We start from the raw sequence: 21,904 nt of genomic DNA, 5'->3' as shown, positions 1-21,904 counted from the left end.
GTCCGAGAGCCTGCAGAAGTTCACACTTAAATCCTAAACGAAGGTCATATTTATGATGCAGAACTCGGTGCAGAACCCGATGGAGGTGACCAAGGCGCTTGAGCTGTTCCTAGAAGGGAAAGGAGAGCCGCGGGCGGCAGCGGGACAGGGGACGGAATTGGGAAGCTAGGGAGCAGGAAGAAGGCCAGAGCTACTTAGGGTACATTCCACTTTTGCTTGGCGCCGGGTAGGAACCCTGCTAGAAAGGAAGTAACGTGTGTTTGTCTTGTTTGCTGTTGTTGTTACAAACAGGGAAAATGAGTTTGAAAAGGGTGAATGAATTCCTTAAGGTCAGGAAAAAGGATCGGTATTCAAACCTGCCTATCTGGAAGATAAGCTTAGACTGCCCTACAGGAGGCACTGTGGCTTACCCCCTTGGGGCTTTAAAGAGATGTGAGAACCTTAGAGATCCATTAGTCTAATCTGTGCGTGGTGCACCCTCCCCACCCCAACAACAAATCCGTATTTTACAGATGGAGAACCGAGGCCCAGGGAAGGGATGTGCCCGAGGTCATACAAAGAAGTTTGTGGGAATCCAGGTCTGGCTCCATTCAGTACAGTGCTCTAATAATGACTTGAGTGAATTGTATGAATGTGCTCATGGGTGGAGCAGCTATCATAAAAATAATAATGGTACCATTTATGGACCATCTAACTGCTGTGTTAAAACAGTTTACAGGCCGGGCGCGGTGGCTCACGCCTGTAATCCCAGCACTTTGGGAGGCCGAGGCGGGCGGAACACGAGGTCAGAAGATCGAGACCATCCTGGCTAACACGGTGAAGCCCCGTCTCTACTAAAAATACAAAAAATTAGCCGGGCGTGGTGGCTGGCGCCTGTAGTCCCAGCTACTCCGGAGGCTGAGGCAGGAGAATGGCGTGAACCCGGGAGGCGGAGCTTGCAGTGAGCCGAGATAGCACCACTGCACTCCAGCGTGGGCAACAGAGGGAGACTCTGTCTCAAAAAAAAAAAAAAAAAGTTTACATACATAATCGAGTTCAATCCTTAATCCCAATAAGGCAGATAGATACCCTATCTTCCCTTTACAAAAAAAAGAAACTGGGTCAGAAAGATTAGAAACTTGCCCAAAGGCTTGCAGCCAATAATAAGTAGGAGAGCCCAGGATTCAAACTATCTGACTAATCCCTGCAATCCTAACAATACGCTATACTGTCCCAGAAAGAGGCTGGAAAAATCAAGTTTTCAATCATTAGCCTAAAGTCCACTCTGATGCTGACAGATAATGTTATTATCTTTGACTTGAAGACTTTGCATTCTCTATTTCTAATTACCTTGGAAAATGAGGAATTGGATATACTTAGGTTAGAGGTGGGGAGTTGCCAGAAAACATAGAAAAGTTTGTCTCATGTCAGGTTGGTCAGGGTCTTAAATGTCAAGCTAAAGACTTTGGACTTTATCTGCTAGGCATTGTGGAACCTGTGGGGTTTCTGTGTAGGGAAGGACCAAATAAAACATATCTGAGCGGGGGAATATGGCAATAATTTGCAACTTCTGGACTAATGGTAGCTGTAGAGAGGGCTAAAGGGTATAACCTCAGGGAATTTGTACATTTAAAAATAAAGGATTTGGGCCGGGTGTGGTGGTTCACTCCTGTAATCCCAGCACTTTGGGAGGCTGAGGCGGGCAGATCACTTGAGGTCAGTAGTTCAAGACCAGTCTGGCCAATGTGGCGAAACCCTGTGTCTACTAAAAGTACAAAATTAGCCAGGTGCGGTGGTGCATGCCTGTAATCCCAGCTACTCGGGAGGCAGAGGCAGGGGAATCCCTTGAACCTGGGAGGCGGAGGTTGTAGTGAGCGAGATCACGCCACTGCACTCTAGCCTGGGTGACAGAGGGAGATTTTGTCTCAAAATAATAATAATAAAGGAATGAATGAAGGCAATGGAAATTATCCAGACATGGATCTTGAAGTGGGAGATACTCTAATATGATGTAAAGTAGTCAAGTGAAATGATGACAGAAGGGGTCAGATTTGTCCATTGAAAATCAAATCACCGGTGACTTTGGAGAGAGCAGGATCAGGAAGGTGGGTGGCCTGAGATCCATTTTGGAGGAGTTGCAGAAAGAATGAAATAGGGAGAACAGGAAGCCGGCAAGCATAGGTGACTTGTGTACCTCGTCCCCTGATATCCTCTGTATTCGTTTGCTAAAGTTACTGTAATAAAGTACCACAAACTGGCTTAAAATGTACTACAAACTGACTTAAATGACAGAAATTGGCTGTCTCACAATTCTGGAGGCTGGAAGTTCCAGATCAAGGTGTCATGAGAGTTGCGTGAGAACTGTGAGGAAGAATCTGTTCCATGCCTCTCCCCTGGCTTCTGGTGGTGGTTTGCCAGCAATCTTTGTCATTCCTTGGCTTGTAGAAGAATCACCCTGTTCTCTGCCTTCATCTTCACTTGGCTTTCTTTGTGTATGTGTCTAATTTTCTCTTTTTATAAGAATACCAATCACATTGAATTAGGGCCCTGACCTCATCTTAACTAATTATATCTGCAATGACCCTATTTCCTAATAAGGTGATATTTGACGTACTGGGAGTTAAGACTTCAACATCTGGCTGGGTGTGGTGGCTTACACTTGTAATCTCAGCACTTTGGAAGGCCAAGGCCGGAGGACTGCTTGAGCCCAAGAGTTAGGGACCAGTCTGGGCAACATAGTATCAAACTGTCTCTAAAAAAATACAGAAAACAGGCCTGTGAGGTGGCTCATGCCTGTAATCCCAGCATTTTGGGAGGCTGAGGCGGGCAGATCACCAGATCAGGAGATTGAGACCATCCTAGCTAACACGGTGAAACCCCGTCCTACTAAAAATATTTTTAAAATTAGCCGGGCGTGGTGGCGGGTGCCTGTCGTCCCAGCTACTTGGGAGGCTGAGGCAGGAGAATGGCATGAACCCAGGAGGCTGAGCTTGCAGTAGGCTGAGATCACGCCACTGCACTCCAGCCTGGGTGACAGAGCGAGACTCCATCTAAAAACAACAACAACAACAACAACAAAAGCAAACATTAGCCAAGTTGGTGGTGCACACCTGTAAGTCCAGTAGTCCCAGCTACTTGGGAGGCTGAGGTGGGAGGGTTGCTTGAGACCCGGAGTTTGAGGCTGCAGTGAGCCATGACCACACCACTGCATTCCAGCAGTGCATTCCAGCAGAGACAGAGTGAAGACCCTTCTCAAAAAAAAAAAAAAAAAAAAAGACTTTTGTCTTTTTTTGTGGTGTGGTCTTGGCTCACTGTAATCTCTGCCTCCCAGTTTCAAGTGATTTTGTGCCTCAGCCTCCCAAGTAGCTGGGATTACAGGTGTGTGCCACCGCGCCCAGCCAAAAAAAAAAAAAAAAGAAGAAGACTTTAACATGTGAATTTGAGGGGGAGGAGAAGAATATCATTCAATCCATAATATCCTCCTATTGTTGGAACCCAAGCAGAAACCAAAGCCCAAGAGAATGCTTTGATTTTGATGCAGGCCATATGAATCAGCCTTGCTAAGCACAGGACAAGATGGAGAACAATGGAGAATAGGTCTGGGTGGGACAAATGGATGACGTCCAGTATACCCAATCTCCATAATTCCTCCCCAGCCATGTGAAAGGCTCTGACTTTACTCCTAGGGACCCAAGACTGGAATGGGAGGAGCATGAAATTGAGCTGTCTATCCCCCTGGCTCTCTCATTGCCACCTGCCCATAGGCTGGCCGCATCCCTCCACCAAAGAAAGGCCATGACTCCTTCCAGGCAGCCCTGTCTTACAGCTACTCTCTGGTGATCTGGGAACCACTCCCTCCCTTACCCCTTGATGCCTAGGGCTAGTGCCAGCACCTTGTTATTGTTAGCCTCAGAGGCACTTGCACTGTTCCTTGATGGTTTTCCCAAATCTTGCCCTCATCTTTGTAAATACTGTTTGCCCTTTATTACACTCTCATCATATTACCCAATTTGAGTGTGTCATCTATTTCTGCCAAGACCCTGACTGATACAGTGGGTATGTTTGGAGCCAACAAAAAACAACAATGACAACAAAACCATTTGTTTGAGAATTGGAATGTGTTAGGAGAGTCCATAACCAGCGGTCTGAGCACATTTACTACTGCCTGTGAATGGTTTAGAGGATGAGAACAGCTGGCATGGGATTCAGGTAACCTTGCCCAGAAAGATTTCATTCATTTAGAGAAAATTTATTGAAGGCCTACTATCATGCACCAAGCACTACTCTAGGTGCTGGGGGAAAAGGACAAATAAATCATGGTCCTTTCCCTCAAGGAGCTCACAATCTAGTAGCAGGGGACAGACATGTAAACAGTTAGTTGCATAAAGCATCACAGTGCTGTAGTAGACGTCTGAGCTAGAGATAAGAACTTTAGAATGGTCAACATATAGTAAAGGCAGAGAATAGATGGGATTGGAGACTCTTAAGAAATGGAATCTTGAAGGACTGTAATAATTGGAAGAAATGCTAGAAGAGAGTAAGAAGGAATAATTACAACAGTAGTTCAGATATATTAATCATTTACTATGTCCTAGGTACTGTGCTTTACTTAGATTACCTCAATCCTCGTCACAACTTTGTGGGGTGCTGTTATTATCCCTGTTTTATAGATGAAAAAACTAAGGCTCAAAGACATTAAGTTATGTGCCCAAGGTTGCACAGCTAGCACATGTGAAGGACAGGAATTCAATCCAGCTCTGATTCTAGATCTACTTTATTCTCTTAACTACTAGTACACTCAGCTGGGTGCAGTGGCTCATGCCTGTAATCCCATTACTTTGGGAGGCCAAGGTGGGTGGATCACCCGAGGTTAGGAGTTCAAGAGCAGCCTGGGCAACATGGCAAAACCCTGTCTCTACTAAAAATACGAAAATTAGCTGGGGCTGGGCGCAGTGGGTCACACCTGTAATCCCAGCACTTTGGGAGGCCAAGGCAGGCGGATCATGAGGTCAGGATATTGAGAGCATCCTGGCCAACGTGGCAAAACCCCATCTCTACTAAAAATACAAAAAAATTAGTCAGGTGTGGTGGCAGGCACCTGTATCCCGGCTACTTGGGAGGCTGAGGCAGAACTGCTTGAATCTGGGAGGCGGAGGTTGCAGTGAGCCGAGATCGCGCCACTGCACTCCAGTCTGGTGACAAGAGTGAGACTCCGCCTCGAAAAAAAAAAAAATTAGCTGTGTATGGTGATGTGCACTTGTAATCCCAACTACTAGGGAGGCTGAGACCCAAGAATCGCTTGAACCCAGGAGGTGGAGGTTGCAGTGAGCTGAGATTGCGCCATTGCACTCCAGCCTGGGTGACAGAGTGAGACCCTGTCTCAAACAAACAAATAAAAAAAACTACTAGTCTACTCAAAAAGGCAGGACCAAGGTAAGAAAGAATTTAAAGGAAAAGTGAGTAGTCAGCCATGACAAATCTCACAGAGAGATCAAAGGAACTGATGATTAACGAGATCCTTTGGATCTTGGAATTCGAAGATTTGAGGTGCACTTTGCCTGGGCAGTTTTACTAGCAAAATGTAGTAGGGGAACTAATTGAAGTAGTCTGAAGAGTAAATGGGGAGTGTGGGGAAGTGAAGGCTTGTTTTCAAGGTGTTTGGCATTAAGGAGGAGAGAGAAAGTAAAAGAAGAGCTTAGTGAAATGAGCCTGCCTGTGGAGAAAGGGTCCTGGTTTTATGTCAGCAGCAGTAGAGTAAGATCAGTGCTATGAAGCCTAATTGTGAGGGCAGACAGAGGGGGATGAAGGTGAGGTCTGGGGTACTTGTGTTGTGGGGGTAGGGTGGGGAAGTTCACAGGGAAGTCTTGAGGGTTTAGCTCCGTCCAGGGAACTGGGAGTGAGGAGCCTCAAGGCTGTCCTCAAGGCTGCTGCCAATAGCTTAGTGGTAGGTAGGAATGATTGGCAATGTGGGTGGTACAGCAGGACCCTGACTCAGCCATGGGTGGGCACACAGACAGGGGCATGGTCCCCAGGCAAGAAGGCTGCAATCTTCGGTAGTCCATCTGGGACTGGGAGGAACACAGGGGCAAAGGAGTCCTCTCTGAGGACTTGGGGAGGATTTCAAGGAGGCTGGGTTCCACTTCTTCACAGGTATCTGAGACTGTGGCCTTGGGCTGGGAGAGATGAGGAGAGGCATTGGATTAGAGCAGATCCTGTGGGAGGAGGGGCTGGACTGTACAGGAAGGAGAAGGGCTGGGGTAGTGCTGGGGTAGTGCCTGGGGATGGCACGCTGGTAGGGCAAGGACCTTGAACAAGTTGTGTTGTTGGGGCAAAGATCCAGTACCAGGCAGGGTTGGTGGTGGGCACAGGGGAGGGAACCTCACTCACCGGACTCAGGGCTGCAGTGTCCCTAAGGTACTGGCCTAGGACTCGGTGCAGATCTGGAAGTGAGGGCCACAGGGCATGCCTCAATCTCCTGGGGGAGAAGAGAAGCAGACTGAGCCATGGCAGTGAATTGGTGTGGAGGAGGAGAGCAGTTGGGGTGGGGGAGCAGTGAGGCCAGGGAGTAAGACTTGGAGAGATAACAGCATGGTCAAGGCAATAAAGTCAGGCAGGGGAGTAGAGTAAGAAGAAAACCTCAGGTAGGGGAGTGAAGTCAGTGGTGGGCAGGTTCAACAAAGGGTGCTGCAGTTTCCTCAAACATTCCAATGTTTGTTCTGTCTGGAACACTGGATTCATTCCCTCACCTCATTGTGGGCCTCTGTTCAAATGTCATCCCTGACTACCCTGCCTGAAACACAGTAGTCCCCCTTTATCTGCAGGGGATATGTTTCAAGACTCCCAGCAGATGTTTTTTCTATACGTACATACCTATGATAAAGTTTACAAATTAGGCACAGTAAGAGATTAACAATGACTAATAATAAAATAGAACAAGCATAATAATGTGCCAACATCACTACTCTTGTTCTTTGGGGCCATTATTAACTAAAATAAGGGTTACTTGAACACAGCACTGCAATACCTCAACGAGTCAATTTGATAAGCAAGACAGCTGCTAAGTGACTATGCGGCAGAGAGCATATACAGCGTGGAGATGCTGGACAAAGGGATGATTTACACCCCGGGTGAGACAGAGCGGCATGGCAAGAGATTTCATCATGTTACTTACAATTTAAAATACGTGAATTGTTTATTTCTGGAATTTTCCATTTAATTTTTTTCGGACCTTAATTGACCGCGTGTAACTGAAACCACAAAAAGTGAAACTGTGGATAAGAGGGGACCACTGTAGTACCACTTCCTTTCCCCATGACAGGCTATCTCCTGCTGTACTTCATTTTTCTTTATAGCATGTGACTTGTACATTTATTGTATTGTTATATATATTTCTTTTTGTCTATCTCACCCCACTAGAACATATGGTCCCTGAGAACAGAGAGTTTGTCTATTTATTCACTCCTATATTTCTAGGATGTAGAATAGTGTCTGACCCTTAGTATGTGCTCAGTAAATTAGCTGAATGAATGAATGAATGAATGAATGAATGAATAAAACCAGTGGAGCTTATTAGTAAGTTATCTGGGAAGAATATGGATTAAGGTGTGTTGGAGGAACCTCAATTCTTTTTTTTTGAGACGGAGTCTTGCTCTGTCACCCAGGCTGCAGTGTAGTGGCACCGTCTTGGCTCACTGCAAGCTCCGCCTCTCAGGTTCACGTCATTCTCTTGCCTCAGCCTCTCCAGTAGCTGGGACTACAGGCACCCACCACCATGCCCATCTAGTTTTTTTGTATTTTTAGTAGAGACGGGGTTTCACCGTGTTAGCCAGGATGGTCTCGATCTCCTGACCTTGTGATCCGCCTGCCTCGGCCTCCCAAAATGCTGGGATTACAGGCGTGAGCCACCGCGCCCGGCCAGAACCTCAATTCTTTAGCCTCATATTTCCATGTGGAGGGACGTCAGCAGAACATTTCAGGCTGCTTCAGTGACCTCACTCATATCTCTCCAGAGGACGAGGTGTGACTTACCTGGTAAATTGGGGAAAAGGAACTGAGTATGCCTTCTCAGCAGACCACCTCCTCCTACTTCTCCAACTTTTTTGTTGGATCTGGCTACCTTCATGAAAGCTACCTTTCAGTCTGCTCATACATATGGGTAGATTAAAAGTTCAAAGAGAGGTATGTTCAGAGGGAGATGGTAGCCCACGAGAGTGGCACCTGAACCAACCCAGGACCATCAAAAGACACCATCTGGAGGAGCTGACTTCTGAGCTAAGTCTTCAAGAAGCAGCAGATGAAGGACGGAGGTGGGATGCATTCTACCCTTCATGTTTATAGCCTCCAATGGCATTTCTCCTCAGCCTTCGTCTTCCCACATAAATGAGTCACTCATTAATAACATTTATTTAAGGGCCTGCTTTTTGGCAGGCACTGTGCTAAGGATTTAAAGATGACCAAGTAAGGTATAATAGGGAAGATATATAAAGAAATAAACACAGTAAAACACTACTGGTACTGTATTGGAGCACAAAGCAGCGGCCAAACGGGGGAGGGTCAGGAAAGGTTTCTTATGAGTTGGTGAAGAAAGTTATTTACAGATGAATGGGTTTAGTCAGACAGGGAGGCTATTTCAGGCAGAGGGGACATTATGTGCAAAGGCACTGAGAAGTAAAACCTGACTTGTGGAGAAAACCAGTTTGGAAAGGCTGATGCACAGGGTAGAAGAGGCTGAAGTGCTTGCTGGCAGGGGTCGATTTTGCAGAGCCTCGCTTGTCATCATAGGGAGCCTGGACTATATCCTGGGAGCTATTAAAGGGATTTAAGGAGGGAATTGATAGGTTCATGTGCGCATTTTAGAAAGATTATTCTGTTGGCTGTGTGAGGCTAGATCGGAGCGGGAAGAGGTTCTGTTTCAGTGAGTCAGGGCTAGAGAAAGGGGGCCATTGTTTGGACTAGGTTTAGGAGGTGGGACCTGATGGCCAATTGGATGGGGGTGGAGTGGGCAGTTTGGCTGAAGGGTGGACGGTGGCCTAGTCGCCAAGGTGAGCAGCAGGAGGCGGAGCTGTTCGAGGTGTGCGGTATAGTGGGCGTGTTAGAGTGTAAGGAGTCGCGGCAAGTCCCAGAGGAGACGTGCAGGAAGCGGCGAAGCCGTAGGTGCGCACGGGCGGTGACCGGAGATCTAGGGTCACAGAGCGAACCGAGAATGCCTGTTTAGAGGCCTCCGGCTCCGCCCGGTCCACCACCAGTCTCCTGCCTGGCGGGGGTGGTACCTGTAGTGTGCAGGAAACTGCCACCTCAGCAGCAGCAGGCCCAGGACGGCGCTGAGGCCCAGCACTAGCAGCAGAGCGGTCACCAAGGAAATCCAGGCTAGGAGACAAAAAGGGTCAGACCTCTGCCCACAGGGCCTGAGCCCCGCCCTCAGCCCGCCAGCCCCTGCTCTGGCCCCGCCCCTCGCCGCCCTGGGCACTGCGGGCGCCCGCGCAGCCGTCAGGGCCCCGCCCCTCTCCGAGCCCCGCCCCTCCCGCCTCCGACGCCCCGTCCCTCCCGCACCCGGCGCCCAGTCCCTGGCGCAGGCGCTGTGCGGCTTTGGCGCGGCCGGGGCCTGCCTCACCGGTCTCGGTGGCAGTCTCCACCCTAGCTGGGTCCGACCACGAGCTCCAGGGACCTTGGTAGGTGGGGCCATTGAGCCTGGCGCGCAGCTGTAAACGGTAGCGAGATCGCGGGCGCAGCTCCAGGGTCCCTCCTCGGGCCCCGAGAGGCGGCTCCAGCACCTGCACAAAGAAGTGTGCGGTGGCCCGGCGTCGGGGCTTCGACAGCCGGGCGTCTGTTTGACCCAAATCCTACAGCTCCGAATCCCCAGGCTGTCGGAGATCCCCACAAAGAGCCCCACTGGCATAAAACACGCTTCCCGGCAGAAACAGGATAGAGCGCCCTAACCGAAAGCCTCTCCCCAACAGGATCACGCTCTGCCCGAGAGAAAGGCGCCAGACCTCACCTCAGAGAGCTACGTATCCTAACACCAACACCCAGGTACACCCTCGGCAAGGATCCCGGTACACACGCACCCTGCCCTGTGCTCTCACAACTCCAGGTCGGGCGATGGACACCCCCAGAAACAGATATATTCAGAGTCACATAGACCATGCCACAAATAATACTCATGCTGCGGAGGATGCCAGATTTGCGTCAGGCGCTGGGGTACAAGCATCACGTGTACAAGCAGGAAGACAGCAAACATTTATGAACTGTGTGATACTCCAAACATTGGGTTAAGCAAGCGCTGGGGAGAAAGCAATAAAACACCGTCTCTTACATGTCTAATGAGGGAGACCCAAACAGGTAAATAATCACAACAATTAATTAGTGCAAGGCACCATGGAAGTCCAGAGAAGCATTTAATGCTTGGTTTTGTGCCACAGAGTAGTTTAGTGTGCTAAAAGCCTGGATGACAAGGCTGGATGGTCACAGATGAGGCTAAGGCAATCCTGGTAGGAATTTGAGGACTGTTAGTACGTTATTGCCATCAACTTAGTTGTTGATGAGTAAGGGGAAGGGGTAAGGGAAGAGCAAGAAGAGTCAAGGGTGCTTCCAGGCTTGGGTACTGGGTAAGTAGTGGTGCCATTGTCAGAGACAGGAAACAGAAGAGAAGTTAGTTTGGGGAAGATATACTTTAGGGTTCCATTTTATAGAGTTCAACAACAATCCAAAGGAATCAATGGTAATGTCAGGATGGTGATTACCTTTGGTGGCGGGGGATGTGGTGGGGCATTGGGAGCTTCTGAGGTGCTGGAAATAATTTATGTCTTGATCCTGGTTATGGTTACATGGATGTATACACATGTACAGACTATTTGTACACTTTGTTGTATGTAAGTTTTATCACAATAAAAAAGTAAAGCTTCAGGAGGAAGAGGAGTTCCATTCTGGATAGACTGAGTCTGAAATGTCCAGGGGGAGGAGGTTTTGCTGGAACCATAAGATGTTGCACATAGTTGTATATATGTGTGGCAAATGAGAATAAACGTAACGTATATTGGGCACTTTCCTTATGCCAGTATTTAGATATAGTATTTAATTTTTACTATAACTCCATAAGGTAGATAGCTTCATCCCCATTTCACCAATGAGGAAACAGACTTCAAACGTTTTGGTAATTTGTGGTTTGTAAATTCCTTTCCATATGGGAATTAGAATGGTAAAATTGCGATTGTAATGTATGGCCATTGAAACCATGGAGTTGAAGCACTCACCTGGGGAGAAGATATTTTTTTTTATCAGAGGAGAAAAGAGCCTAGGATGAGACTGTAGGAAGCACAGCATTTTGTGGAAGGCTGGCAAGGAGGAGACAGGAGAGGAGAGTGAGAAAGTTCAGTCAGAGAGGTAGGAGGAAAATCAGGGAAGACTGATATCCCAAAGACAAAGGGAAGAGAAATGTTAAGTAGGAGTAGCCAGAAGTATCGGATGCTCAAGAGAGACTAAGATACCAGTTGACTCTGATAAACATAGATATACTAGCAGAGACTGGATACATAGACACTTTCACTCCTGCTAACAGGCATGGCCAACCCCAGGGATCCCCTGCATAGTGAGGTCTGTGGGCGTTTGTTGCTTGACCATACCTTCCAGTCCTGATGGCCTTCTCCTGTGTATCGGAGTTGATAGCAGGTCTCTTGGGCTGCCCAGGATGATGGGTGCTGCCACTCCAATTCCAGATGCCCGCTGGAGATCTCCCTCCAGTGTAAGTTTGGGGTGGGGAGGCGCACTACAGGGATGTCAGCAGGGAGCAGCTTAAGTCCTTCTGTGTACGAGGCGTCGTGCCACCAGAACCATTGGTCAGAAGGGTCAGAGTTGGGGATCCTGGGCACAGGGTCAGATTCAGTGGGGCTGGGAACTATGTGGGAAGAATGGGGAAGAAAGTTCTTACCAGCCTGGTGGATCCAGAAAGGGGAGCCCAGGTAACTGTGAACAGCACCCAGGGCTGTGGTCACCTCCACAAGGATGTGAATAACGCTGTCATTTCGTGACTTGAAGTGGCAGCGAGAGAACTGTGGGGTCTGTAATCCTGGATTTGTTTTCTCTTCCTCTTCACAGTCCTCCCAGACGGGGTACCTAAGACCCAGCCCCACAGAGTCATTGAATCAGGCCTGCCCCAGAGACTAATCCCAAGGCTTCCCATCCCACAAGAACGATGGCCTGCAGGGATTATCATCTAACTCCTTCCTTCAAGGGGCCTCTAGAGCTTTCCCTCTGTCTTTATGCCATGATGTTTTCTTTTTTTTTTTTTTTTCTTTTTCCTGTGTTCATTTGATCATTTGTTTGTTTTTGCTATTTTGCCATGATGTTTTCTGAAGTCAGCTTTGGTGTCTGGCCTCTTCCCTTTGAGGAAAGACCTAGCATGATATGTGAAAACAGCATGGGTTTTCACCAAGAGTTCAGGTCTTGGCTTACTTTTGTATAACTTTGGGCAAATGACTTGGTTTATTTCTGCTCCAGTTTCCTTCTATTTGTAAAATGGGTTAATGATACCAACCTCACAGGATTGTTTCAAAGATTAAAGAACCCTCATCTTTCTGGAGAAAAATATCCTATATTTTTAACGTGTTCTCATACGTCATTCCTCCTACTCTCCCCTATGTGTTATTTTGCTATTAGATTATTACAATAGTCTCCTAACTGGCTTTTCTGCTTTTGTTTTTGCCACTACCTTCAAGTTGTTCTCCACATGGCTACCAGAATTTGTTTCCACAAATGTTGATGTGATAATGTCCAGAATATAATGTCACAAATCTATTGATTTTGATCTTTACCACTGCTATGTTAGATGAAGCCACTATTATTCCTTGCTTGGATTAAGGCAAATTTCTAACTGGTGATTCTGCTTCTACTCTTATTTATTTATTCACAGAGAAACATATCTTTTAAAAATGTCATTCAAATTGTCATCGTTTACTGCTTAAAATCCTTTAGCGGCTCTTCATCCCACTTTGAATAAAACCCAAACTCTTTACCAGGCCTATGGGAGTCTGTGATTTGGTTTCTCCTTGCCTCACCATTCTCATCTCTTATGATTCTCATGCCAGTTTATCACCCTTTATCCACACAGGCCTTCTTTCTGTGCCGCAGATATGCCAAATGTGCTATCTTTGCACTTTGCCTTTGCCCTGGATTGCTCTGACTGCAGGTCTTCATGTGACTCATTCTTTCTTGCCATTTAGATCTCGGCTTATCTATCACCTCCCTGGTGAGGCTTTTCCTGGCCACTCAGTCTAAATTAGCAGTACCCACCCCGCCCACCCACCACACGCCCCCCTTTAGTCTCTATTATAACTTTGTTCCTTTATTTCTTTACTTACTTGTCTCCCCCTCCTTTTCCCCTCCCCTCTACTAATGTAAGCCCCAACAATGCTGGAACCTTTTCCATTTTATTTATTTTTAAAAATGTTTTGAGACAGTCTTGCTTTGTTGCCCAGGCTGGAGTGCAGTGGTGCGATCTCAGCTCACTGCAGCCTCTGCCTCCTGGGTCCAGGCAATTCTCCTGCCTCAGCCTCCTGAGTAGCTGGGATTACAGGCACCTACCACCACACCTGGCTAATTTCTGTATTTTTAGTAGAGATGGGGTTTCACCATGTTGGCCAGGCTCATCTCCAACTCCTGACCTCAAGTGATCTGCCCACCCTGGCCTCCCAAAGTGCTGGGATTATAGGTGTGAGCCACTGAGCCTGGCCCCTTTTCCATTTTATTTGTTGTACTATTTATCCCCAGTGCCTTGTACAAAGTCACCCTCAATAATTCTTTATTGAACAACTGAATCATGTCTCCCTCTTGATTATAACCCCTAAGTGGCTCACCATCACTAAAATGGGTATGTTTACCCATTTAATCAACAAATAATTTATACTATGTGCCAATTGGTACTGTGCCAGGCCCTAAGAGTGCATAGAGGAATAAGCTTCAAAGAGCTCTAATTTCAGTGGGAAAGACAGAAAAACAAACATGCTATTTTTCTGTGATGTGCATAGACTGGCTTGGGAGCATCAAAGGGGAGCATCCACCCAGACTAGGAGGGTCAGGGAATGCTTCCTGGATAAGGCGATGTTTAGACTGAGTTTTGGACTAAAAATAGGATAGGCAAAAGGGACAAACAGGCATCCCAGGCACATGGTTGTGCATAGATAAGAGAGTGTGGTGCTTTGGGGGAGATTCTAAGTGGTGCAGATGGTTTTCGCATAAAGGGCCTGGTGGTAAGTGGTAAACGCAAGACTGCAGACCATGTCATGGATGGCCTTATGGCCTTTCTGGGGAGCTTGAACTTGAATTACTGCTAACTTTGTAGTAGTTATGTAGACATTTAAGGATTTTCAGCAGGGAAGTGCTTAAACTGGCTTTGTACTTTAGGAAGATCATTCTAACTGCAGTCTGCAGAAAGGATTTGTGAGGGCCGACTAGAAGCAGAGAAATCCATTATGACACTCTTGTAGTTTTTCATGTGCTAAGTGATGAGGATGTGAAAATAGAATAGCGGCAGTGAGATAGAGGGGAAGAGATGACTGAAGAAATATTGAAAAGGTGAAAATGACGAGACTATTTCTGGTTAGGCCTGGAGGGTATAGGAATGAGAGAAGTCCAGGATGATTTCTGTTTTTCAGTCCAGGAAAACTCAGTTCGTGGTAGGATCGGGGACAATAAAGAAAAAGCAATTTTTTAAATTTAATTTTATTTTTTGAGAAGGAGTCTTTTCTCTGTTGCCCAGGCTGGAGTGCAGGGGCATGATCTTGGCTCACTGCAACCTCTGCTTCCCCGGTTCAAGCATTTTTCCTGCCTCAGCCTCCCAAGAAGCTGGGACTACAGGCATGTGCCACCACGCCCGGCTAATTTTTGTATTTTTAGTAGAGATGAGGTTTCACCATGTTGTCCAGGCTGATTTCCAACTGCTGACCTCAAATGATCCACCCACCTCGGCCTCCCAAAGTGCTGGGATTATAGGTGTGAGCCACCGTGCCCAGCAGGAAAAGCAAGTTTTGATAGAGGAAATGATGACTTCAGTTTTGCTACTCTTTAGTCCACTCAGGCATCTCTATCCTATGGATATCTATGCAGTGATTAAAAAGAATGAGTTACATCTTTTTGTAATGATCTCTGAGACATGTTTTTAAGCAAAAAGGCAAACTACATATAAAATGTAATCTAATTTATATTAAAAAATTAAATATTAGGCTGGGTGTGGTGGCTAATGCCTGTAATCCCAGCACTTTGGGAGGCTGAGGTGGGTGGATCACTTGAGGTCAAGAGTTCAAGACCAGCCTGGCTAACATGATGAAACCCCATCTCCACTAAAAATACAAAAAATTAGCCGGGCGTGGTGGCGCACGTCTGTAATCCCAGCTACTTGGGAGGCTGAGGCAGGAGAATCGCTTGAACCCAGGAGGCGGAGGTTGCAGTGAGCTGAGATTGCACCACTGCACTCCAGCCTGGGCAACAAAGCGAGACTCCGTCTCAAAAAAAAATAATAATAATAAATAAATATTAGGCTGGGAGTGGTAGCAGGGCTGAGATGGGAGGATTGCTTGAGCTCAGGAGTTTGAGACCAGTCTCAGCAACATAGGGAGACCTTGTCTCTACTTTTAAAAAAAAAGAAAGAAAATGCCTGTAGTCCTAGCTAATCAGGAGGCTCAGGTGGGAGAATCGCTTGAGCCTGGGAGGTCGAGGCTGCAGTGAGCCATAATCACGCCACTGCACTCCAGCCTGGGCAATGGAGCAAGACCCTATCTCAAAAATAATAAAATGTAAATGTTGTATATAGATGTATGTAAATACATAGAAAAAACTGGAAGAATATATTTAAATAGTTAATAGTGGTTTTTTTTCATTATTCATTAGTTCAACAATTTTTTACTGGGCATCTACTATTGGTAGGTGAGAATATATTGGTGAATAAAAACAGACATTGATCTTGCCCTCATGGATCATATTTGGTCAAGGTCAGACTTTCTCAATTGGAGTTCTAAGAGATTTTTTTTTTGGAGACAAAATCTTGATCTGTTGCCCAGGCTGGAGTGCAGTGGTATAATCATAGCTCACGGTAACCTCAAACTCCTAGGCTCATGCCGTCCTCTCACCTTAGCCTCCCGAGTAGCTAGGAATACAGGCACATGCTACCATGCCTGGCTAATTAAAAAAAAGAAATTTTGTAGAGACGAAGTCTCACTATGTTGTCTAGGCTGGTCTCAAACTCCTGGCCTCAAGTGATGTTCACACCTTAGCCTCCCAAAGTGCTGGGATTACAGGTGTGAGCCACTGGGCCTAGCGAGATTTTTATTGTCAACCAAATAATCATATAAAGTGTAAATATAAAAGTGTGACTATGATAAGTACTCAAGAAGGAGAGGTATGGCCGGGCGCAGTGGCTCACGCCTGTAATCCCAGCACTTTGGGAGGCCGAGGCGGGTGGATCATGAGGTCAGATTGAGACCATTCTGGCTAACACGGTGAAATCGCATCTCTCCTAAAAATACAAAAAATTAGCCAAGCATGGTAGCAGGTGCCTGTAGTCCCAGCTACTTGGGAGGCTGAGGCAGCAGAATGGCACGAACCCAGGAGGCGGGGCTTGCAGTGAGCCGAGATCGCGCCACTGCACTCCAGCCTCAGCGACAGAGCGAGACTCCGTCTCAAAAAAAAAAGAAGGAGCGGTACATGGTACAACAAGAATGTATAATAGTGCTATTGGACTTAATAAGGAAGGCCAGAGGAGGGTCCCTAAGAGAGTGACGCTTGAGTTGAGATTTGGAGGATAAGTAGAGGTTAAGTAAAGACAGGAGGGCTGGGTAAACAGCAGTGTAAAGACCTAGAGCAGGAGGGAATATGCCAGATATGAGTGGACCACAGAAGGCCCGTGCCGGAACATGGGGATCAAAGGGCAGCATAGCACAAGATGAAGCTGAAGAGGTAGGTAGGGTCTGAGTCTCAGAACTTTTCAAGTCCATGATAGAGGTTTTTTTTTATCCTAAGACTAGTTGAAAGCTATTGAAGATTTTTAAGCAGAGAGTGTTATGTTCATTTTTGCACTTTTAAAAGATCCCTTCAGGCCAGGAACGGTGGCTCACACCTGTAATCCCAGCACTTTGGGAGGCCGAGGCAGGTGGATCACCTGAGGTCAGGAGTTCGAGACCAGCCTGACCAACATGGTGAAGCCCTCTCTCTACTAAATACAAAAAAAATTAATGGGGTGTGGTGGCACATGCCTGTAATCCCAGCTACATGGGAGGCTGAGGCAGGAGAATCACTTGATCCCAGGAGGTGGAGGTTGCAGTGAGCCAAGATTGTGCTATTGCACTACAGCCTGGGCAACAGAGTGAGACTCTGTCTCAAAACAAAACAAAAAGTTCCCTTCAGCACCTGTGTGAAGAATTACTTGGAAGACTCAGGGTGGTCAGTTACTACATCTTTTCAGTAGCTGAAGAGAGAATTGATGATGGGTTGTAGTAGGATAATGGCAGTGATAGACAAGTGGGCAGATTCTAGAGTTAGTTAATAGGTAAAATCAATACAACTTGGTTATAGATTTAGATATGGAGAGGATGAAGAATTAATGAGGTGCTTGGTGGAACTCTTTGAAGGCCAGGCTAAATTTTTTATGGCTTTGATAATGAGAAATTGCAGTACATATTTGAGTAGGGGGAGACCATGCAAAGTTAGAGCTTTACAAAGGTCATACACAGTTTGAGCTTAACAAAGATCACTCTGTTAGCAGCATGGGGAATACACTGGAGGTGAATTAGACTGTAGGCTGTTGCAGTGGTCCCAGTGACATGACTAAGGCTGAACTAAACCAAAGCATTCCCAATGGGAACACAGAGGGGTTGAGAAGATAAAATATCGACTGGAGGATGAGAGAATAGATAAGAGAGCATTGAAAGCTGTATGGATTTGGGACAAAGGAGGAGAGTGAAGACGACCAAGAACACTCTCTTCCTTTTTTCTGCAGGACTGTGGCTCACTCCCATGACACCAACCTCAATCAGCAGTTCAGCTCTCACCTGTCTCTGGGGCAGCACCGTGCCCTGCTGTGGTAGAAGAAACCTTGGGATCTAGCATGGTCCTCTTGCTGCCATTGACAGGTAACATTCTTCAGGTCCAAGGTAAAGCATTGCAGTCCAATTGCCACTAAAGTCAAAGAAGTAAGTCCCATCAGGGTCCGTGTGCCCCTACTGTATAGGGTGTTCAGATCATTTCTACACATACAACTTAGAACATGGACTCCTATTCTCTCTTCTTTCCCTGAACATAGTTCATCCTGTCCAATGGCAAGTTCGAGATCATCAGGGAGGACCATGGTTCCCAGAGCTTGAGATCCAGCCCAGGCTTCCCTAGAGCTCTTCTTTTATCTGCTCCCCATCTCCCTATTCCTTTGTGGACTCACCTGCATCTCCAGGCAGGTCCACAGTCACAGGGAGGGACCAGGATCCCCAGGAGCCACCGAGGGAGATCCCATCAGGTTCGCTGCGCAGCTGCAGCCAGTAGGAGTTGCCAGGCTGGAGTCCTGAGATGAGGCAGCTTCCACCCACTGCTGTCAGAGCTGAAGCCTTGGGAGGAAAATCCCAGCTTCACAATCTAGGTCTGCCTGTCAGCTGAGACAGCCTCCAACCCTTATATTTGCACACTATCCCTGTGGAGAGGAGCTCAGCTCCTTGCTGGATAGATATGCACACAGACCAGGGGCCAAGTTGGTGGGTTTCAGGTGGTGTTCAGGGTTTTGTTGGGAAATCTCCATTAATTTGGAGACCTAAAAGACTTCATTTTTATCAGTGGGAATGACCCAAAGTAGGAAGCCCCTAAGTAGACATGGCTCATATCTGAGCCTATACTAACTCTCCAAGGATGAACCCAGGTCTGGAATCCCCAAAGTATGGTCTGTCCTTTCCTGGGGCAAGATTGAAGGTAGGAGATAGGAGGTGAGGCAGAGGAAGGTCAGCATACTTCTCTAGTTGGGGAGGTCTGCTTTGGTCCATCTTGCCAGGGCACTGTGGGCTGAGCACATGGAGACTGGTCCAGAGCAGAGGCTGAGTGTGGCCTCTGCAGAGCAGGGCAGCAGGTTTCTGTGGCGATCAACTGTATGACCGTGGGACCAGTGGAGTTCTTGAGATCTTTGGGGCCATAGCGGAGTTCGTACCTCAGGAAATCACTGATTTCTGGAGCTGGGGCCTCCCAGCTGATCTGAAGTTCCCCTGGCTGGCTCCCACCCATGGCCTTGATGATACTGGGGGGAGCCGGCAGGCCTGAGGGCAAGACAGGGCACATCAGAACTCTGAGTACCACAGTCTATGGCTCAGCCTCTGGACTGCAGAGAGGGGTGCTGGGGGCTGAATTGGGGCAGCTTCTGGATTCAAAAATTGTAGGCTGTCATTCTCCTGGAGGGCAGGCTAGGGAGGCTCCTGATTCTGTTCTTCCCTCATGAGAACAGTGACTTCATTGCAGTATGATGGCTAGCTAGACTCAGTGCTTCTTGGAAGCAGGGATCCCGTTTTCTCCATATCCCATCACCTAGCCCAGTGTCTGGCACACAGTAGGTATTCTGGAACTCTTGAATGGATGAATAAATGATTTGTTAATGATGGGAGGACCAGGGTGTCCCTGGTGTGAAATGATATGTGGGGCAGTTCTAGCTCTAGATGCCAAGGCTGGGAGGAATGACAAGGGAGTCTTGGGGTGCCTCGGGGGTCTGTTAATAGGGGTATCCGTGCTGAGCCGGAAGGGCACAGATAAGTCTGATTCCAGGAGCTGGACTGGGGGCAGCAAGTGGAGGGGCCGGGTGACAGGAGGATGACTCTTACCTACACTGTCCACAAAGAGGACTCGCTGAATCTGAGTCTGGTTTAGGAACACATTCTTCACCCAGAGGTGCAGCGGAAAGAAGAGACGCACTTCTTCCTGGGCTGGAAACTGGCACACGTATCGGGTTCCAAAGCGGGGCACGCTCTGAGAACTCAGGGGGCAGGCACGGGGCTTCTCCCTGTTGGCATAGCAGAGATCCCTCCTACACAGCCACCAGGCAGAGCCCTGAGGACCCAGACCTGGGCTCATGCCCAACTTTTGTCTCTAGTACTGCCATTTTTCTTCTTAATGCCTGGGATAGGTGGGATTAGGGGTTATGTAGGGCTGGAGTTGGGGCCCACATACATCCAAAGCACATCTGTTCAAAAACTGGGTACTTAGGGCTTGTATTCAGAGTGATCCTCGGACGGGCAGGAAAGCTGCTGGAGTGGGACTCAGCTAAATGCAGGGACAGATAGATATATGGGGAGTGGGGCACAGTCCAGCACCTACCCCGGGTAGGCATACAGCAGCTGGTATGTCCCACTGGGTGCTGCCTCTTCCTCATCCCAGAAGCAAGTGAGGTCCTCAAATGTTCGGGAGAAACACTTCAGGGGCTCTGAGTCCGAGGCCAGCAAGGAGACATCTAAGGAACAGCTGGTGAGTTGGCCCTGGGTCCTCCCAGGCATGTTTACGTGGAAGAGGAGGGGACCAGCAGGAGAGCCTCTTACTCTACCTCCCCTCCCAGGGCCTTGCATCCCCTCCCAGGGCCCTGCATCACCTCCCAGGGCTCCCTCTTCCTGGGCATAGGTGATCTCCACCCTCCATGCACCTCACCTTGGCTGCTGACTTGGGCCAGGTTTTGAGGGGCCAGGAGGAGGCAGGAGGTGACCATGAAGAGGGCCCAGGAGGGCATCTTCTCCGCCACTGTGTGCCTGCCTTAGCCCATCCTCCCTTCAGGAAGCCGGGCCCCAATCCCCTCCCAGGCCAGCCCCTCAGGTTCCTGTCAGATACAGCCCCACGTCCTGTCCCTGTCCCTGCCCCTCTGGGGCCCATCCAGACCACACTGGGGCCAGGGGCCAGGGGAGGGAGAGTGGGCAGGAGGGAAGGAGGAATTTGAAAGAGAGGACACAGGCCTTTTGGTGGGAGGGAGATGGGGGTTGTATATTTGACTGTGTACCAAAAGGCAAGTCAGCCTCTGTATCTATGTTAATGATTATAGAATGGTATAACAGCATCAGAATAGCAGCCTTTACTGAGTACTAACTATGCTGCCATGTGTTAAGCACTTTATATCCATTCACTTAGACAGTCCTCACAATAGTCTTGTTATTTCCATTATAGAGATGAGGAAACAGATGTAGAGAAGTTAAGGATTTGCCCAAGATTACATATGTACTAAGACATGAAGCTCAAGAGGTCAACCTTCAGAACCCATGTGAGTAACAACCATACTGTGCTATGCTCTTAGGAGGCTAATGTGCTGAGAAATGACTGTCTGCCCCACAACATGCCAAATGGTGGGTATTTCCACTTTAATAGTTCTGTGACTTTGTGCATGAATAAACACATTCTCTCTGGAACTGGACATGCCCTCTCCGTTATGGGCGGCCTCCACGGCTGCCTCTAATCCCTTGCTACTCAAAGTGTGGTCTGTAGACCAGGAGCAACAGCATTAGGTGGACACTTATTAGAAATGCAGAATATTAGGTCCCGCCCCAGGCCTGTTAAAATAGAACCTGCATTTTACCAAAATCCCCAGATGGTTTGAATGTAACTTAAAGTTGGAGAAGCAATGGTCTTCAATACTTTTATCCTGTTTGCTCAGAACCAGTGGGTCGGGCTGGGTGCAGTGGCTCACACTTGTAATACCAGCACTTTGGAAGGTCAAGCTGGGTGGATCATCTGAGGTCAGGAGTTTGAGACCAGCCTGGCCAGTATGGTGAAACCCCATCTTTACTAAAAATACAAAAAAATTAGCCAGGCGTGGTAGCGCTTGCCTGTAGTCCCAGCTACTCAGAAGACTGAGGCATGAGAATCTCTTAAACTCAGGGGGCAGAGGTTGCAGTGACCCAAGATTGCACCACTGCACTCCAGCCTGGGTGACAGGGCAAGACTG

The 21,904-nt window shown here is 47.8% G+C and overlaps 1 protein-coding gene and 1 long non-coding RNA gene across 8 annotated transcripts; one reads left to right on the top strand and one right to left on the bottom strand.

Annotated features, from left to right (window-relative positions):
* The first annotated feature begins 18 nt into the window (after positions 1 to 18).
* On the top strand, positions 19 to 20,437 carry LOC116275547. Of its 4 annotated transcripts, none has more exons than XR_004184678.1 (4): positions 19 to 85; positions 9,936 to 10,317; positions 17,960 to 18,092; positions 20,359 to 20,437. It is a non-coding gene; the product is annotated as an uncharacterized LOC116275547 (long non-coding RNA). The 4 variants fall into 4 exon arrangements; XR_004184684.1 differs by lacking the exon at positions 19 to 85 and adding an exon at positions 7,809 to 9,132; XR_004184672.1 differs by lacking the exon at positions 19 to 85 and adding an exon at positions 9,567 to 9,647.
* On the bottom strand, positions 4,736 to 20,732 carry MPL (MPL proto-oncogene, thrombopoietin receptor). 4 transcript variants are annotated; one of them, XM_003891715.4, is made up of 12 exons: positions 20,623 to 20,732; positions 20,299 to 20,431; positions 19,806 to 19,984; positions 18,952 to 19,250; positions 18,395 to 18,557; positions 18,012 to 18,138; positions 11,903 to 12,087; positions 11,598 to 11,740; positions 9,590 to 9,749; positions 9,249 to 9,345; positions 6,367 to 6,454; positions 4,736 to 6,152 (listed from the first exon to the last, which is right to left on the bottom strand). In XM_003891715.4, exons 1-12 carry the CDS (start codon positions 20,699 to 20,701, stop codon positions 5,898 to 5,900), a joined length of 1,908 nt encoding a protein of 635 aa, XP_003891764.1. In that variant the 5' UTR covers positions 20,702 to 20,732; the 3' UTR covers positions 4,736 to 5,897. The 4 variants fall into 4 exon arrangements, with proteins under 4 accessions (XP_003891764.1, XP_009204838.1, XP_017816087.1 ...); XM_009206574.4 differs by having other exon boundaries at positions 5,304 to 6,152; positions 11,598 to 12,087; positions 20,623 to 20,709; XM_017960598.3 differs by lacking the exon at positions 20,623 to 20,732 and having other exon boundaries at positions 5,304 to 6,152; positions 20,299 to 20,562.
* Positions 20,733 to 21,904: the final 1,172 nt, after the last annotated feature.

Source organism: Papio anubis, chromosome 1 (genome assembly GCF_008728515.1).
Source record: "Papio anubis isolate 15944 chromosome 1, Panubis1.0, whole genome shotgun sequence".
NCBI lineage: Eukaryota > Metazoa > Chordata > Mammalia > Primates > Cercopithecidae > Papio > Papio anubis.
Note: the sequence above shows the minus strand (reverse complement) of the source record. Positions and strands in the feature narration are given on the sequence as shown.

What these genes read in the sequence shown, in the direction of transcription:
- MPL (XM_017960591.3), bottom strand. Translation starts at nt 20,543, where the DNA reads ATGCAAGGCCCTGGGAGGGGAGGTAGAGTAAGAGGCTCTCCTGCTGGT. An exon ending in AAGGCCATCAGGACTGGAAG is followed by an intron (nt 9,750 to 11,597) that starts GTATGGTCAAGC and finishes TTCTTTGTGCAG; the next exon opens with GTGCTGGAGCCGCCTCTCGG. An exon ending in CAGTTTCCTGCACACTACAG is followed by an intron (nt 6,455 to 9,248) that starts GTACCACCCCCG and finishes CTTCTCCCCCAG; the next exon opens with GAGATTGAGGCATGCCCTGT.